This window comes from Leptonychotes weddellii, chromosome 5, assembly GCF_054177405.1.
Source record: "Leptonychotes weddellii isolate Sample4059 chromosome 5, ASM5417740v2, whole genome shotgun sequence".
Classification (NCBI taxonomy): domain Eukaryota; kingdom Metazoa; phylum Chordata; class Mammalia; order Carnivora; family Phocidae; genus Leptonychotes; species Leptonychotes weddellii.
The window spans coordinates 33106110-33124415 of record NC_138373.1 but is presented as its reverse complement, the minus strand read 5'-3'; the positions used below and the strand labels follow the sequence as shown (position 1 = coordinate 33124415).

The 18306-nt window shown below is 55.3% G+C and overlaps 1 protein-coding gene across 1 annotated transcript in view; it reads right to left on the bottom strand.

Moving 5' to 3' along the window:
* Positions 1–35: 35 nt before the first annotated feature.
* TRAP1 (TNF receptor associated protein 1) overlaps positions 36–18306 on the bottom strand; it is a 53669-nt gene continuing 35398 nt past the window's right edge. The window contains exons 5-18 of the mRNA XM_081820200.1: positions 17493–17564; positions 16022–16182; positions 14801–14910; positions 14131–14204; positions 13186–13341; positions 11341–11461; positions 10374–10443; positions 7846–7993; positions 5714–5899; positions 5318–5456; positions 4658–4743; positions 3845–3990; positions 619–691; positions 36–304 (exon numbers count right to left, since the gene is read on the bottom strand). Coding sequence (XP_081676326.1) covers positions 203–304; positions 619–691; positions 3845–3990; positions 4658–4743; positions 5318–5456; positions 5714–5899; positions 7846–7993; positions 10374–10443; positions 11341–11461; positions 13186–13341; positions 14131–14204; positions 14801–14910; positions 16022–16182; positions 17493–17564 — 1644 coding nt within the window. The 3' untranslated portion in view covers positions 36–202. The remainder of the gene's footprint in view (positions 305–618; positions 692–3844; positions 3991–4657; positions 4744–5317; positions 5457–5713; positions 5900–7845; positions 7994–10373; positions 10444–11340; positions 11462–13185; positions 13342–14130; positions 14205–14800; positions 14911–16021; positions 16183–17492; positions 17565–18306) is intronic.

Genomic DNA, 18306 nt, shown 5'->3' with positions numbered 1-18306 from the left:
CTCCCTGCCTTTGCAGTCCAGACACAAGTTTACCATTTAGAGTAACAAATGCTTTTAAGCTAAATAAACTCAAAGGGGGTGTTGTCATCGGTGGCACGTAGTCCTTCTTTCTCCCTGGCTGGTCTCAGGCTGCCTCGTCCTTCACCTCCACTTGAGCCCTAGTCCCTGTACGTAGACTGGGGGCCTTCACGCCGGCGGCCCCTCAGCGTCGCTCCAGGGCCTTGACAAGCAGATGGTTCAGGCGGTCCACCATGGGGCGGGGGTCATCGACGAGCCCCGCGGCAATCATGGCGTTCTCATAGATCTGAAAGGGAGGGCTAACCTCATCAGGGGGAGGACAAGGCCCTGCAGAGGGGGAAAAAAGGGGGAGCACTACCTTTTTCTAAATGGGGTATTAGGGGCACCTGGGTGGCTCAGGTCATGATCTCAGGGTCCTAGGATTGAACCCTGCACTGGGCTCCCTGCTCAGCAGGGAATCTGCTTCTCCCTTTCCTGCCGCCCCGCAAAATCTTTCTTTGGAAAAACCAACCAGGATTTTAAAGGTAACCAGAGTGTCCCACTTCAACAGATGATGTGGGCACCGCAGTTCTGCTCTCTGCCCGTCCCCAGGAGACTCACCTGATCAACTAGTAGCTGGGCCAGGTCAGGCTCGCTCGCTCTCAGCTGACTGAGCTTCTTGATCAACGTGTGTCTATAGCACAGAAAACACCAGAAATTAGCTCAAGGGCCTCTGTGTTGATGACTTTTCTGAGTATGGGGTTATCTGAATCCAGTGTAAGAAGTACAATGGGGCGCCTGAGTGGGTCAAGCAACTGCTTTTGGCTCAGGTCATGATCCTGGGGTCCCAGGATCGAGCCCCATTGTTGGGCTCCCTGTTCAGTGGGGAGTCTGCTTCTCCCTCTAAATCTTAAAAGAAAAAGCACATAATATCAATTTCAGATAATATACCAAGACGACCAGAACAAATAGATTTGATTAGCAAATGCAGCAGTACCAAAATTAATATATGAAAAAGACATTAGTTGGGTGGCTCAGTTGGTTGGGCGACTGCCTTTGGCTCGGGTCATAATCCTGGATTCCTGGGATCGAGTCCCACATTGGGCTCTCTGCTCAACAGGGAGTCTGCTTCTCCCTTTGACCCTCCCCACTCTCATGTGCTCTCTCTCAAATCTTTAAAAAAAAACAAAACAGTTGTCAGTGAGAAACCCTACTTAATCCATACATTTTCCTTTTTTTAAAGATTTTATCTATTTATTTGACAGAGACACAGCGACAGAGGGATCACAAGCAGGGGGAGAGGCAGAGCAGGGAGCCCGATGCGGGGCTCGATGCGAGGCATCATGACCTGAGCCGAAGGCAGACGCTTAACGACTGAGCCACCCAGGTGCCCCCATACATTTTCCTTTTTTAAAAAAGTCTTTATTAAATTCAAGAAAATCTTTTTTAAAATATAAACATGGAGGAAGTGTATCATAAGGCTCCAGTAATTGGACTGCTGGCTCTGAAAAGCCAACATCTGGGGCCCCATGTTGGGTGTAGAGCTTACTCTGAAAATGTAACATTAAAACAAAAAGCCGATAGCATTTTGGGGTGCCTCAGTCAGTTAATTAAGAGTCTGCCTTCAGCTGGAGTCCTGGGATTAAACCCTGTGTCAGGCTCCCTGTTCAGCAGGGAATCTGCTTCTCACTCTCTCTTGAATGAATAAAAAGAGACCGCCTAAGTGTACGTGAGGGAGGGTAACTGGCCAATCACTCAGAATGCTACTGGATTCCTTAGATCAAAAGAAATACATTTAGAGTAAAACAATTTTAGAAGGACTTTTGAAGCAAAATACAGAGAGATCAAAAAGGAGAGAGCTTTCAAAGGAGAGAGCTTTGGGCGCCTGGATGGTTAAGCGACTGCCTTCAGCTCAGGTCATGATCCTGGAGTCCCGGGATCGAGTCCTACATCAGGCTCCCTGCTCAGATTCTCCATCCCTCTGCCCCTACCTCCAACCCTCTGCCCCCTCTCTGTAAAATAAGTCTTATAAAATTACTACTGTATACAAAATCACTCCAAAAAATCTTCATATACAATTCCAAGTTAGAAAATGGAATTTCAAAATATCCAATAAATAAGGTACATCATAAGGAATGTGCAATACCTCTACAGTTACCAAAAAATAAGACCTAAATGGAGAAATCTGGCATGTTCATGGATGAAAGATTGGACATAAAGATGCCAGTTCATTCAAAATTGACTTGGGAGCTGTATAATCTCAACCACAAGCCCAACTGGGGGGGGGGGGCGGACACCTGTCAGGTCACCTCGTCCAAGCACAGACCTACAGGAGGGAAGATATCCTTGAAGGGAAATAAGGGGGGGACTCACTGAATACAGACCGTGCACTGTGGCCACCTGATGCTGGACAGAGACGTCAAGCCGATCAGCAGGGAGGACATACGTGAGCAATCATGGCACAGGGCAAGTGGGTGTTCATGTGGAGTGAGATACAATAACTCTCCCACATCCCAAACCAATTAGAGATGGACTAAAACCTTAAAGCTTTTAGACAGAAAGAATACATTCAAGACTCTGGGGGCGCCTGGGTAGCTCAGTCGTTAAGCGTCTGCTTTCAGCTCAGGTCATGATCTCAGGGTCCTGGGATCGAGCCCCGCACTGGGCTCCCTGCTGGTGTTCCCTCTCTCGCTGTGTCTCTCTCTGTCAAATAAATAAATCTCTGGGAAAAAAAAAAAGATTTCTCCAACAAGACCTAGAACAGCAGTGAACACAGACTTCCAGCGTTGGGAGGGGACGGGTGCAGTGGGCGAAGGGGTTGAGGGGCTCAAACTTCAGTTGTAAAGTCAGTCATAGGATGAGAAGTACAGCAGACAACCATCGGTAACAGCACGGTGACGGGGTAAGGGACTTCTCGTGGTGAGCCCGTTGTAATGTCCATAAACGTCAACATCACTGTGTTGTACGCCTGAAACTAACACCATATGTCAACTAGACTTCGACCAAAGTAATGAGTTTTTAAAAATTATGATTTCATTAAAATTAAGAACTTCTCAGAACACATCTTTAGGCAGATGAAACGACATTGGAAGGAGACACTGGCAACCGAGAAAGCGTACATTAACTACGAAACAGAACAGGAAAAAGGAGAGTCTTGGGCGTGTCATGAGAACGCCAAGCTGAAGGACAGCGCGCGCAGGCCCCGGGGCCGCCCGTGCCAGCAATGTGCGGGCAGTGGCGTCTCCTCGACCCACGGAGGGCACCTGGGCAGGTGAGCCTCAGGCACCCCAGAGACATGTGCGGGGTTCAGAGCAACCCGTTCCCAGCAGCCCCCAAATGAGAACAACTCACAATTCCACCAAGAAAGACTAAATCGCTGCGCTGAGGCAGACTCCGACCTGTCACTCCGCCCCGGACACGACCGCACCCCCGGCCGCCCTCCCCGGGCACCACCTGTCGCCGAGTGAAGGAAACATGACTTCCGAAGCACGTGCCCAGGGACTCCACCGACAGGCCACTCAGACCTGTCTCCAGGATGCACGGCGGATGGTCGGACTAGAGCACGGGGAGGAACTCTCAGTCTCTACAGCAAGAGCTGTGTGGCCGCTGAGGAGGAACAGGCCCCCACCGGGCCACTTGCGGTGTTCTAGAACCTCCCGCAGGGGGGTGGAGGAGGGAGTGTAAACTGAAATGCAGTTGGATCACACAGGTGGTGTCTTTATGGTCACCAAACTGCACGTAAGCCTTTTGCCCTTCGTAGCTGTCAGAGACAAAGCAGCACACACACAACTGTGGATTACCGGGCAGGGGAGAATCGTGCCCTGGGCCAGAGGGGCCGGGAGCCTACCTGGGGTTGATCTCCAGCGTGGGCTGCAGGAGCTGAGCGCGCTCCTCCTGGGTCTTGGCCAGCTGCTGCATGCGCAGGAAGTGCCGGGCGGCCCCCATCTCCAGCACGGTGATCATGGCAGGGTGGGTGTCCAGTCGAAGAGTAACCTACAAGTAAGGCCAGGGACCCGGTGAGGGAGGAGCCAGAGGTGGGGCGGGGGGGCAGGGCCAGGCTGCAGGGTCTTGACCAGGTCGGAAGCTTCTCCAGGTGACACAAAAGAATTCAGGTCTCTGGGGACACCCTCCCCCCAGCCCCCCGCCCCGATGCACTACTGAGAAGGGAGCCCGAGCTACTGCCACACGAAGTTCCCGGGACAGAATCCTGACTGGGGACTCCCTCCTCCCGTGTCCCTCCCAGCTACCGGTTTCTCACAAATCAGTGGCTGTCCCAGGACCGTCCTGCCTGGTTACCCATGCCTCTCGGCTGCACGGGGGCCATCACCGAGTCCTACGACTATCTAGGACCCTGGAGGCCCACCCATCCCGATGGCCCAGGCCTCCTTCCTGCAGACAACGCTCTCACCACCCCTCCACCCCTGCCCACGGCTCCCAGGGGCCTTAGGTCATCCGGGCGCGCCTCCTCCCCCCAAGCGTTCATGCCCCCGGTGCTGTGTGCGCACATGTAGGAGCGGCAGCAACATGCCCGTCTCCACCCCAGGTCACGGCCTCGAGCGCCACCGGAGACACACACGAAGCCAGCCACTCAGCCCACAGCAGCGGGGTCACAGAGGGCCATGGCAGCTGGGAGGTGGCCCGTCCCTCTGGAAGGCCTCACCTTCACGTTGGTGACACGGGACCCCAGCACATTTCTGATCCAAGCCATCAGGTCCTCCGTCTCCTTCTCCGACAGGCGGTCACCAGCTACAGGAGAGAAGGCAGTGAGCTCTGAGCTGTTACCGGCGACTCCACCCCCGGGGATCCCGCCGGGGCCTGAAACGCTAAAGCCCCAAGAGAGGGTTTTAAGAAGGCTCCCTCCACCCCCTGGCTGGCCGCCAGCACAAAGAAGCTTCCCAAAAGGCTCTTCACCTAAAAGCAAGCAGGTAAAACTGGACCTCAAAAAGGGCATTTTGGGGGTGCCCGGCTGGCTGAGCCGGTAGAGCATGTGACTCTTGCTCTCAGGGTCACAAATTCAAGCCCCACAGTGGATGTGGAGCCTACTTTTAAAAAAGGACACTTTTGGTTGCCTGAGGCCCATATTAATTTTATAGGGGTTTTAAAAAGACAATTTCTAATTCTCTCAGGAAGCCAAGCTGGAAGGAGCTTAGGAGAGGTCCCGGGATCTAAACAAAGATGTTCCTGACAGCTTCTTTTGTGCAGGGTGGGGACCCCAGATACAAACAAGCAAAGAAGACCCCATATAAATAGCCCCCGGGGCCTGCCTCCCCACACCCCCAGGCCACCGCTCAGGCCTGGGCCCAACAGAAGGCAAGCTGACCTGGGGACCCATCCTCCAACTTCTCTTCCTTATAGTGGTCAACAACAATGTCCGTCTCCACAGAGATCAGCTTCTTCTTGTCAAACTCACGAAGGTGGAGCAAGGTCAGCTCATCAAACTGCTCGTAGCAGAAGAGAACCTGCGAGAGCCGGAGAATGTCAGCGTCGGGCCTCGAGATGTCTGCCCGTGACAGGAAGAGAGGGGCGCGTGAGGGGCAGGCGGGGTCCCATGTCCGGAAAGGCCACACCAGAGACCCTGGGGCCTCACCACAGTCCTGAGCGGGGCCCGGGCTATGTGTCCCGGGCCCATTCAGCCACTGTCCACTAAGTAGAGAGCCTCCTTCAGGGGCTCAGACACCGGTTACTCTGTCCCGGCCCCAGCCTGCGGTTCACCCACCTCCGTGTTTTTCTGCTTCATGGCTTCGTAGTAGGGCGAATGCTCGGCCAGGTGCCGGCTGGGGGCACACAGGTAGTAGATGGTGCGGGTGCCGGCCTGCATGCGGCTCGCATAGTCCGGGAGGCTGGTCAGCTGCCCAGCAGGCAAGGCCGAGGACTCGTACCGCAGCAGCTTTGCGATACCCTCCTGCGGACAAAGGCCAGCTCACTCATTCCAGGTCCTGTTCTGAAAGCCTCCCACCCGCCTGGCACAGACCTCGGAAGCCTGTGGCTATGGGGAGGAAGGGTTCTGGCCGGCCTCATCCCGGGCTGCCAGGCCCAGGGATGGTGCTCAGCCGCGGGGGGGGGGGGCAGCAGCGGTTGTGGGGACTCTGGTGGTATCCATCAGGTCCCACATCAAAAGTTCAGGGGACCCTGGAGAGAACCTTCACCCCAGGTGGTCCAGGGCCCTGTGGAGAAGGGCTTCTGGTCCTGTCCTAGGAGTGGCCAGACACTGTCCATGGCAGAGACTTTCCTGGACCCAGCATCCTCCATCCATTCTAGTCACTGACCCTGCCTCTTGGGCACGTGGACGCGGTGTGGAGGCCACATTCCCAGACTTCCCACAGCATGAACTAGGCCGTGGTGGGGTACAAACAACAGTGGGCATGCACTGAAAGGGGGGGGGGTTCCGTCCTCTTCCTTCCTGTCAACTGAAGTCAACTCACCTGGTGATGTCCTAGCCTCTCAACGTGGGAGCTACCTGACAACAAGCTGGGGCCTGGGTCCCTGATGCCACCAGCCCAGATGTGACTTGAGAACTAAACTCTGCCTAGTCTATACCACTGACTTCTCGTGGATTATCCAACACAGACATGCGGGGAGAGGGGAACACGGGGAAGACTGGAGCCTGTTCAGAGGCGATGTCCGACGAAATGGCATGATGGAGATGAAAATGCCACCTAGGTGCTGTTAACCATAAACACATAACTGACAGCACATGGAAATTCAGACAGGCCCACACCAGGAGCTGGAGGAGTCTGCCACCAGCCAGCAGCAAGGAGGGCCCAAGGCCCATGGCCTGAAACACCCCCTGGCGAACCCCAGACGCTTGGTCACTTCCTTCATCACTGCTGTTCTGGTGCAGAAGATGAAATCCCAGCCCTGGGAGTGCCTGCTTAATGGGCATGGGTGTCTTTTTGGGGGGAAGAGAATGTTCTGGAAATGGATGGTCATGGTTGCACAACTTGTAAATGCATGAAGGGCCACTGAACTGTTCACTTTTTAAAAGGGTGAATTTTGGGGAGCGTGGGTGGCTCAGTCAAGTGTCTGCCTTTGGCTCAGGTCATGATCCCGGGGTCCTGGGATTGAGCCCCACGTTGGGCTCCCTACTCAGTGGGGAGTCTGCTTCTCCCTCTGCCTATAAAATCGTCAAAAAAAATAAATAAAAGGGTGAATTTTATTGTATGTGAATTATATGACAATTTAAAACTGGCCAAAAAATGTTTATGGGATGATCGTATCATTTTTAAGTAATTAAACTGAACTCTGGCCCCAGAAACACCGCATTAAAGGATTTTCACCAATCACTGTGAAAATGCCCTGATTGCCCTTCCCACCCTAAGAACCAGGCACCTTGCCCTGTCCCCTGCCTTTTGTGATCTCCTGAGCACCCTGAACTTTTTTTTTTTTTTAAAGATTTTATTTATTTACTTGACAGAGACAGATACAGCGAGAGAGGGAACACAAGCAGGGGGAGTGGGAGAGGGAGAAGCAGGCTTCCCGCTGAGCAGGGAGCCCGATGCGGGGCTCGATTCCAGGACTCTGGGATCATGACCTGAGCCGAAGGCAGACGCTTAACGACTGAGCCACCCAGGCGCCCCCGAGCACCCTGAACTCTTGTGGGAGACCATACACACCCACTTCCTTCCAGCATCAGGCCAAGAGCTTAGTGCTATGGGACACGGTAAGGAGGCTCTGGGAAGTGGCGCCAGGCCTGTTGTGTCCCCCAACAGAGGCCCTGAAGCCAAACGCTGCTTTTACTGACCCCTGCGCGGCGCCAGGCTGGGCCACACTCATGTCCCGGGAAGCTCAGGTTTCAGGCCTCCACAGCCCATGGCGACCCAGAGAAAGGCCCAGAAACCCAGACCCTACCTTGACTTCCTGCTCGGCGGTGGCCACAATGCCCTCCCTCATGAACAAGCCATAATCTTCAAAAAACTTGGCATATTTTTCGGCGTCTTTTTTACTCTGGTCAATGAAGAATTTTATTAGCCTCTGCTGTAGAAGGTCCCGGAGTTTCCTGCAGAACAGAAATGCATTTATCCCAAACAACTTCTGTGAAATACAAAAGGTCAAAGGGCATGAAAAACATTCACTCCCGCTAATAATCAGAGAAGTGAAAATGACACCATTTTGATAAGACGAAAAAACATGAGGCAAAAACAAAGGGGACCCCTGACAAACCCCAGCTGGGGAGACACGCCCCCGAGAGGAAGGAATGCGAACCAAGCCCCTGTGGAGGCCACAGCCTCGGTTCCCACTGCAGATCACACCTGAGACCAGAGTCAGCAAGCTTTACGGACCGGCCTTCCGCGGGGGCGCATAGCCCGGGTGCTGACCGGGGAAGACCAGGCTGAAGGAACCTAACAAGCTGCCTGGCCAAACATCTCATCCTCTAGTGGCTCTGAAGGACGTGAGACAGTGCCCGTGCTGCTAGAAACAGCAGATAACGGACACGGACACGGACGGACTGCAGGGTGTGGTGCGCGTGCGCCAAGACCGTCCCCACCGCCTCCTGTGCGCTGCAGTGTCCCTGTCGGGATCCACACTGCCCCCCTCCGGCCGGGGTGTGCGCTGTAGCCGGGGCTGACGCGCACACGCTACAGGCACAATCAACTGTACAAAACTCGGACTTTGGGGGATCAGGGTGCTCACTGTGGCATTATGTAATGGCATAAAACTACGAGCAGCTTCATTAGGGCTATCAAGGGTATTCTTACTTCCTAATATTTTGCCTTTTCTTTTACAAAAGCAAAATTACCGTGTGGTTCTGTAATAACGCAGGGTAGGGGGGCAACAGTCTCACGTTACCCCTAAGCCTTCCCTCTTGGCTCCCATCCCCAACCCCAGTCCCTCAGTCCGAGGGCGGGATGGGACGGATGGGACATCGAGCCCCCGGAGGGTGACCACACAGCCCGATGTGGAAGCTCAGGGCCCAGGAGGTGCGGGGCGCACCAGCGTGAGGGGAGGGCAATGGCCACGGCAAGCTGATTACATGGCAGGTGACTGGTCAACGCTCCACAGGTTAGGGATGACGAGAGGCAGATGGTTCACGGTCAAAGGGAGCAGCACACACGGCAAGGGCAAGACCAGGAAGTCCCAGTGGTGTCGGGAGGTCACTGGTGAACTCGCCAGACACAAACAAGTACTGCTGTAGAGGCACACACATCCACACACGCAGACCTCGTGTGTTCCTTAGCTGACTACTAAGGGGGCCTGGGAGAAAGGACACCCTAACAGCAATGCCATCCCTAGGGCCCAGATCTTGGCTTCTCGATACCATGTTCCAATCAAAGGAAACAGGGCACCTTCACGGAGTAAGTGGTTCTGGGGTCAGGACAAGATGTAGGCAAAATACAAGGAGAGATTAGAACATCTTGTGCTGAAAGCAAGGATGCTGAAAGCAAGGTGGGGGCATAGTCAAAGGGCCCAGGAGCCAGTCCGGGTGGGCTCTTTCCTGCTGACGACGTGTGGGCATCGAGATGCACGAGGACAGGAACACATCAGAACCCACTGAACAAAATGGAAAATCAGTTCCTACAAATAAACTTTAGGTATTTAAAAATGAACACATACTATAATAAATACACTGAAAGTCTGATGAAGCGGGGCACCCGGGTGGCTCAGTCGGTTAAATGTCAGCCTTCAGCTCAGGTCATGATCTCAGGGTCCTGGGATCGAGCCCTGCATCAGGCTCCCTGCTCAGCAGGGAGTCTGCTTCTCCCTCTCCCTCTGCTGCTCCCCCTGCTTGCACGCACTCCCTATCTCTCAAATAAAATCTTAAAAAGAAAAGTTGGATGAAGCAAGATGCTGTTCACACAGCTGCAAAACACCACCCCCACGTACGGTGGATTAATGCCAAAGGGGAAAAGAGTAACTCGACATGGAGATGCCTGGCAGACACCCCCTTTGTCATGTGCCATGTGAACATCCCCAGTAACGGGATGACAACTCCAAAGTCAGGCCCCTCATGCCAGGCTGCAGTCACTGTGCAGTGCCTGCCCCTAAGCACACGGATTCAAATCCAGGTGCACCTACTGACTGGCGTCACCGGTCTAACTTTCTGCAACCATGACCTGGTGGCGCCCCCTCAAAAACACGGGCTGCCCAGGAAAGGCCCCGGGTGGTCCCAGGTGTGCGTTAGCGCTCAGCAAAGAGTAGCTATTGCTACAGTCAGGGTGGGGAGCTGAGAAATGCAGCCACTTCAGCCCACAGGGATTCCAGAGAGACTTCCCGAAGAGACGGTCACCTTCACACCATTAGTGACCTTTGTGGACCAAGGTCAGATCCCTCCTGCGACCGTCATCCTTCGCCTCCTCCACCTCAGAGGCAGCAGGCCTGGAGTCTGCCCCAGCATGGCCAAGGTGAGCGCTGCGGGGGCCGCCTCGTGTGCAGCTTACCTGATGAGCGCGCTCTCCTGGAGGAGCTCCCGGCTGAGGTTCAGGGGGATGTCCTCACTGTCCACCACGCCTGAGTGAGACACAGGCCGTCAGGACCCTTGCAGCACCCGCGGCTCTGCCCCGCCCTCACTGCACACCCGTCCGCCTCCCCACCTGACACCAAGTGAGACCACGCCTGGGTGACAGCAAACTGGCGAAGGACACGGGAGATGCAGTGAGGCAACACCTTCTGGCCCCTCCAGGTCCCACTGACACCCCAGAGCTGACGCACACAGTCCCGGTCACAACAATGCAAGCAGAAGAAAAGCCGGCAAGGCCGAGGAGCTCTGCCGGGGAGAGCTGCTGACTTTAGCCTCAGCTTGACGCTCTGAAACCACGTCCTGGATTTTATGTTCAGAATCACAACTATATTGTGGACACCTCACACTTTGTAGGCTAAGGTGACACAATGGTTTAGGTGCTGGATACTTTTTAAAGCTATAATCTCGCTCAAATTCAAGACAATTCATATGTAAACCTGAAACTCACATAATATAAACAAACATTTTAAAAGAATTCCATTTAGGGGCACCTGGGTGGCTCAGTCGTTAAGCGTCTGCCTTCGGCTCAGGTCATGATCCCGGGGTCCTGGGATCGAGCCCCGCATCGGGCTCCCTGCTCGGCGGGAAACCTGCTTCTCCCTCTCCCACTCCCCCTGCTGTGTTCCCTCTCTCGGTCTCTAATAAAAAAAAAATTCCATTTTAACACCCTGTCACCCTGGCCCTGCACCAAGACGAGGTGGCCGGAGGCGGGAAGCTCCCTGGGCGGCGCTGAGCAGCTTCCTGTGACTGCTCACCCCGACCAGGCACCCACGGCACACGAATGCCTTCTCCCAGAGTCGGCACCCCCGCCTCACCCCGGGAGCCGCGCAGTCCCGGGGCTGCAGGGCCGCGGCCCACACGGCGAAGCGCCGGCATCAGTGCCTTACCGCGAACGAAGCGCAGCCACTTGGGCAGGATGTCGGTGGCCTTGGTCTGGATGAGGACCTTGCGGCTGTACAGCGCGATGCTGGAGCCCAACTCCCGGCTCACATCAAACATGGATGGTTTCTGGGGACAAGGAGACAGCAGTGTTGAGGAGCTCTGAGGACAACTCTGAGAACCACCCTTTCCTATGGAGGCCAGCGCTGGGGAGCGGTGGGGGGCGTGTGGGGACCCAGAGGAAGAGAGAGGCCAGGAGGCCACCCTCTGTCTGTTGAGAAGCCCTACACGTTCTCGGCAGGGGGAGCAGGGCGTGGGCCTTCCCTGGGCAGCTGCGGCCCCCCAACTTGTTCCCCCTGGAGAACATAAACGACTACCTGCACGTCCCTGTGAACAGAGCCAAACCCACCAGGGGTCAGGGGTCAGCAACTAACAGCCCACAAGCCAAATCACCTGGCTGGTATAGCCCCAGAACAGCTTGTCCACTTTCATTTTTATTTCCTTTTTTTTTAAGATTTTATTTATTTGACAGAGAGAGAGAGAGCACGCATGCGCGCCAAGTGAGCACAAGCAGGGAGAGCGGCAGAGGGAGAGTGAGAAGCAGGCTCCCTGCCAGGCTCCCCGCCAAGCAGGGAGCCCGATGCGGGGCTTGATCCCAGGACCCTGCGATCATGACCTGAGCCGAAGGCAGACGCTTAACCAGCTGAGACACCCAGGCGCCCTGTATTTTTTTTTTCCATGTATTTATTTATTTGAGGAGGGAGGAGCAAAGAGAGAGGGAGACAGAGAATCTGAAACAGATTCTCTGCTGAGCACAAAGCCCGACTCGGGGCTCGATCCCAGGACCCTGAGATCATGACCTGAGCCGAAACCAAGAGTTGGATGCTTAACCGACTAAGCCACCCAGGCGCCCCACAACTTGTACACTTTTATTTTTTAACTTATACACTTTTAAATGGCTGTGAAAGAAAGCAAACAAAGAAGGTCTCATGATATGTGAAAAATATGTGAAATCCACACTGCAGGGTCTATGAAGTTTCCTAGAACACAGCCGGGCTCATCTGCAGCTTATGGGTGTCCACGCTACGGGGGCAGAGCTCCAGGATGTGCACGGCCCGTGTAACCCAAACTAGTCCCAACCATGCCCCAACTCCTGCTCTAAACCTGCAGCATGCACACACATCACACTGGGATCCTGGGGCCACTGAGATCCTGCATCCCTAACAAGTCCCAGGACACGCTGGTACTGGTCTGTGGAACTCACTCAGTAGTGAGGGTCTCATGCTGCTTCCCAAAATGGGTAGCCATGGGGTGTTACAAGGGCGCCAGTCAGAAAAGGCCAGGAACCTTTTCCAACCCCTGAGCAGGTTTCCCCTTCACAGGATTCATCAGAACCTTCGCCATGCTGCTGTGAGCACGGGGTCTTAGGGGCCAAGCACAAGTACGGAGTGCCCACCAACTCATCAGAGCACCACGGAGCCCCAATTAGCTGCACAACTCAGGCGTGCCCCCGCATGCAGACAAAGGCCGCCCTCACGCTGCTCTGAGGGACCCCCCATGGGTCTACAACAGCCCAAGCCCACACGACCAAATGTTTCTGTTCTTCCCCAAGATGGCACGTGAAACACCCCCACCCCCCACTTTAAAACCCTGTGCTCACCTAACCGGAGGCATGAATTTTGCTTTTACTCTGATGCTACCAAGTTAATTTTTGTGATGTCTGTGCTGATCTGTCACCATTCAAGGCAAGTGCTACTGGCACTGGGAAATGCTGTCGCCATGGGGGAGGCCCCCATCCCAGGGAGCAGCAGACAAGCACTGGCAGCCCCTGCCCCACGCCCGCCAGGCCTCACCGTGTCCGGCACATAAAAGATGCTACGGATGTTAAGAGGTGCGTCCGTCCTGTAGTGCAGGGTGTAGCGGGGCTTGTCGTGGGCCTGAGCGACATAGCGGTAGAATTCCTCGTGCTGCCACTCACCCACATCCTTGGGGTCCATCATCCAGACAGCCTGAAAATGGAGATACATGAGGCCACGGTGTCTAAGACGTGCCCTCCCAACAACCGTGCAGAGCTGGGCCTCTGGAGCCTGTGGCCCCGGGCGCTGGCAAGTGCGCCCCCAGGATGACCCAAGGACCCACCCATGGGACAGACTGGGGCTGTGGGCTCAGGTGCAAGCCTCCGTCCCCATCTCCAGCCCCACCCACTCCAGTGTGGGGAGGAGGGGGGGAACCACAAAGACACACAAGAGGCTCTAGAACAAGGGCCCCCCCTCCCAGTACAGGGCGTCAGGAAAGGCCAGCCCAGAGGTCTGCACATGCCTGCAGGACATCACCAGGGCATCAATGAGTGAAGGGACAAAGAAACATGGTCTAACCGCGGACTGTGACTCAGCCGTAAAAAGGAACGGAGGACTGACGCGGGCTCCAACATGGATGAACCCTGGAACCGTTAGGGTGAGAAGCCAGACACAAAGGCCACAGTGTCTGATTCCACTGACATGACATGTCGGGGGTGATGGGAAGGGAGATGGGGAGTGACTACTAACACAGGCAGGTTCCTTTTTGGGATGAGAATGTTCTAGAACAGACTGTGGCTCTGTGAACACATGAAGGACGCTGAACTGCACATGGTGCATGGGGACAGGACACAGAGTGGTGGAGACCTGGCCTTGCACAGGGAACCCCCCACGCCGGGACTCGGACAGCGCCACCCAGCCCTGACTCTGTCCGTCCAGCGCTGGAATGTACCAAACGCTCCCCATAGCCACCCGAGCCCTTCAGGCAGCTGAGGGTCTCACCTGCAAGGTATTAATGCGCCTTCCATTAAGGTACAAGGGGAAGCTGACGAAGTTACTGTACTTTGTCACCACATCTTGAAAAGAGAAAAAACACATAGCAACAATGAATACAGGAAGCTTCTTCTGGATACAAAAGCTCTGGAAGCAGCTGCAGGTAACAGCACACCAGGACGACTCTGGGCCAGCACTTTCACAGGTGCGAAGCCAGGCCATGTCAGGGACAACGTCCTGTCCACAGAGTGACCAGAACTCATACGAGAACCAGGGATCTGAGGCCCAGGCCACCACGAACCCCCACACCTTCTTGGTGGCATTAATATAGTTTTGTGGGTTAATGGTGAATCCTGGAAGCACTCGGCACCTCAGAGAAGCATCCAGTCAGACCCAGATGAGACCACCGCATGGAAGCGCCCGCTCTTGTTCTCTGTGAAGCAGGCGCAGACCAGGCTTCGGGAAGCATCTTACGACACAGGGGGGGCCAGGGAACGCACCGCGTGCAAGCACTGAGGGTGGAAGACAGAACCAAACCGGACAGTGCCCCAGCAGGCCTGGGCTCCCAGTGCCACACAGAGCCCGCAGCCCCAGGTGACCAACACAAGCAGCGCCCTAACCACTGAGCTGCCCCAGTGCCGCCACGCACCCATCCCCCGCAGCCCAGGCTCCCGCTCACCTCGGACCCGGGCCTCGCTGGCGAACTCTCTGCTGTCTGACTTGAGGTGGATGATGATTTTGGTCCCAGTTCTCACTCCCGAGGCTTCAGCCATTTCAAACACCCCGGAGCTAAGACATGGGAGAGGGAAAGCCAGCTACACACAGCGAAGCTGACGAGTCCTACGCTGCCCGTCCAGTCACCCTTCCTAGGACTGTCGCAAGCAGAGCCCACATCCACACGCAGAGACACAACCCTGAGCGCCACCACTTCGGAGCCCGGCAAGCCCCCAGCTGTTATCTCCACCAGGGAGTGCGGCCACAGGGTTGCGGGATGGGGCTCCCCCATGACAAGCGCCACCTCGTGGGCTCTAGGGTCACCCAAAGTGGCCGCAATGCCGTAAGGCACTGGGCAGAAAGAGCAGATGCACAGGGACCGCCCCTAGCTCGAGCTACCCCCCATGTTTCTGAACCTCTAGCAGAGGCCAGGCAGAGAAACCGTTTCTGAAGTACAAGAGGGGAAGATGCACCCCTGAAAGTGCCTTGTCAAACCCTGGCCTGTTTCCTCTGAGCACCACCTTCTCAGCATTAAACAGAAATCGCAGTTCTGACCGAGGAAAACGGGCTGGGGTCTGGCAGAACCCCTCTCGCGTGCACCGCTGAATCGCCACAGCAGACGGGAGACTCCATCAGGAAAGGATTCGGAAATGAAGGTTTGGGCCTACTGAAGTACATGCTTCAATTTGGCCACAGTACCATTCTTCTTAAACAGAGTCTCAAGATTCTCCCGGAACATCCGCCCAACGAGCCTGTGAGCCACGGTCCCTGAGCAGGCTGCACGGCAAACAAGCATCTTTAATAGGCAACGCCTCGGGCCTGACCTGGCAGGGGAGGGGCGGGCAGGCCCATGAGCCAAACCCAGGAACTCCCGCAAAACAGAATCCAGAGAGGCCGCCCCGGAGCAGGGGATGCCTGGTGCCCGGCCGATCCAACGGCCAGCCATTCCCAAAGGAGCCCCGCCTGGCACAGGCCACGCTCCAGAGCACAAACCTAAGGCGCACGCAGCATGCGCCATCTGGAGGGGAAAGCGTCACCGGCTCCCCAAAGAGTGAGGTGACTCTAACTTTCCAAGTGAAGTGCTAACACCTCAGCTGACTCTGGCAGTGCACATCAGGTACGCTTGGCTGTGGTGGCCCCAGGGCACTCGCTGTGTGAGACGTGAGGCCCGCTCTCACTTACTCACCCATCTGAGAGCCACTGGTAACCAGGGCTGCCCGGGTCCGCTGAGCGGGAATAGACCTCCACTCTGTCAGCCACCATGAAAGCGGAGTAGAAACCCACTCCAAACTGGCCGATGATCTTGCTGCTGGCCTCCACCTGGCTCTGCAGCGCATCCAGAAAGGCCTGTGGTGGTGAAGGCTGGTCAGAAGAAGGGCGGCCCCTTCCCCAGGCAGAACGGACGTCTGTGACTCCATGTGTCCGTTCCCCTAGCACTGGTGGGGATCACCCTTCATCCTCAAGACAACCACATTAAGTGGTTTTTCACCACACGGTCCAGCCTGGAAACTAAGACGGGCGGGCCACACTTCCCAGGCGCGGGGGGCAGCGATCTGAGCGGGCAGGGCACAGAAAGAGTGACCCCCAGAGTTTTCCTAAATGTGTCTTCTGCGTGTCTCCTAGATTCTAAGCTTCAGGGGGAAATGGTATATACCACATTCAGGTTTGATATGGTATCAGAAGACACTTAATTTTTATAACTCAAGTTTATCGCAGTTTCTAAGATTAAAAATGAAGTAAAAGGCACCCACTCACTGCTATGGCACCATCTATGATGACGAAGTGTTCTACATGTGGCCCGATATGGTGGCTGTGGGCCACACTGGGCTCTCAAGCACTCAAGTGAGGCTAGTGTGCCCCGGGAACCAAGTTTTAAATTCCATTTAACTTAAGTGCAAACAGGCATGTGTAGCTAGTGGCCACTGTATGTGACGGCACAGACTCTCCTTGACAGAAATAGAACCAAGAATATAATGGGGGGAGGAACTGGTAGAATTTCTGCAAGTCACTTTGGACCAAGAATTACACTATTTCCAGCACTTTCATCATTGCGTGGTACCATTTTAGGCACCACTTAGGCCCACAAAACCAAGGAGAGGCACACAGGCAGCTGAGGGCCACCAGCCTCCAACTCGCTGCTGGCAGAGGTCCCAGGATCGCCTGCCCCCCCGAGGGTCACACGGCAGCCATGACCCCCAGGGCGTTTCCTCCCCACAGAGCTGCCCATCCACAGACGTGGCCTATTCTCATGAATGGTGCTGAGCTGAGGATGGAGAGGAAGAACGACTCTCTCTGCGAGGCCCCCTCAGCCTCAAGCAATCGCTGAGAGAGGGAGAAGTGTAGAGGCAGAATGGTGCATTCCAGACTCTGACGGATGGGCTTGGAGCCTGGGGTTGGCCGATTTCTAGCTACAAAGTACTAATTTCCACCTCTTCATCTATAAGAAAGAGAAACCACCTGAGAGGTGCCCGGGAGGGGCAAAGCGCTCCCACAGCGCCAACAGAGCTGGCACCCGAGAACACTCCTGCTGTCGCTGGTGCCTGGAGCCCTCTGGGTCCCACCCTCTCTGGTTGGGCGGCCTCGAGAACCAATCCTCGAGCCCTAAGGGGGGCAACAGCTGTAGCCCCCGAGGAAGGGGCAGTGGGGTGGGAGCTTACCTTTGACCCCGACCTGGCGATGGTTCCCAGGTTGGACACCAGCTCTTCCTGTGTCATCCCGATACCCGTGTCCTGAGGAGAGAGGCATGCTAAGCTCCAAGGCCAGCACGCGGGAGCTGGGATGGACTTGGGCGGACAGCCAGGGGCAGGGGGGGAGGGGGGGGCCAAGGGTCATCAATTACACATGCCAGGCAGGACCTAGGGAAGTCACAGCACACGTCATCACGGGGACCAGTTCTAGTCCGGGGGGCTGGGCCGCACCAGAACAAACCCCCCTAGCAGAGAGACCCAGAGCCAAGAGACAGAAGAGTCCAGAAACAGCTGTGCAGACTGTGTCCCTTGATTTCTGACAAAGATTCTGAGAGAACTCAACAGGGGACAGGAAAGCAGATGGTGCTGAAACTGCACCCAACCTCCACCCCCCTCACACCAGGCTCCCAACAGATCAGACACAGAGGACCAGCGAAGACTGCACAATTTCTACACGAAAACACAGGGGAAAATCTGACTGTGGAAGAGGCAGTGGTTTCTTACATTACTAAAAGCATGAAACACAGAAAGAAAAAGTGATAAACTAGACCTCATTACAATTAAAACCTTTTGCTTTTCAAAAACCACCAAGAGGGGCGCCTGGGTGGCTCAGTTGGTTAAGCGACCGCCTTCGGCTCAGGTCATGATCCTGGAGTCCCGGGATCGAGTCCCACATTGGGCTCCCTGCTCAGCAGGGAGTCTGCTTCTCCCTCTCCCGCTCCCCCCTCTTGTGCTCTCTCTCAAAATAAAAATAAATAAAATCTTTAAAAAAAAAAAAAAAAAA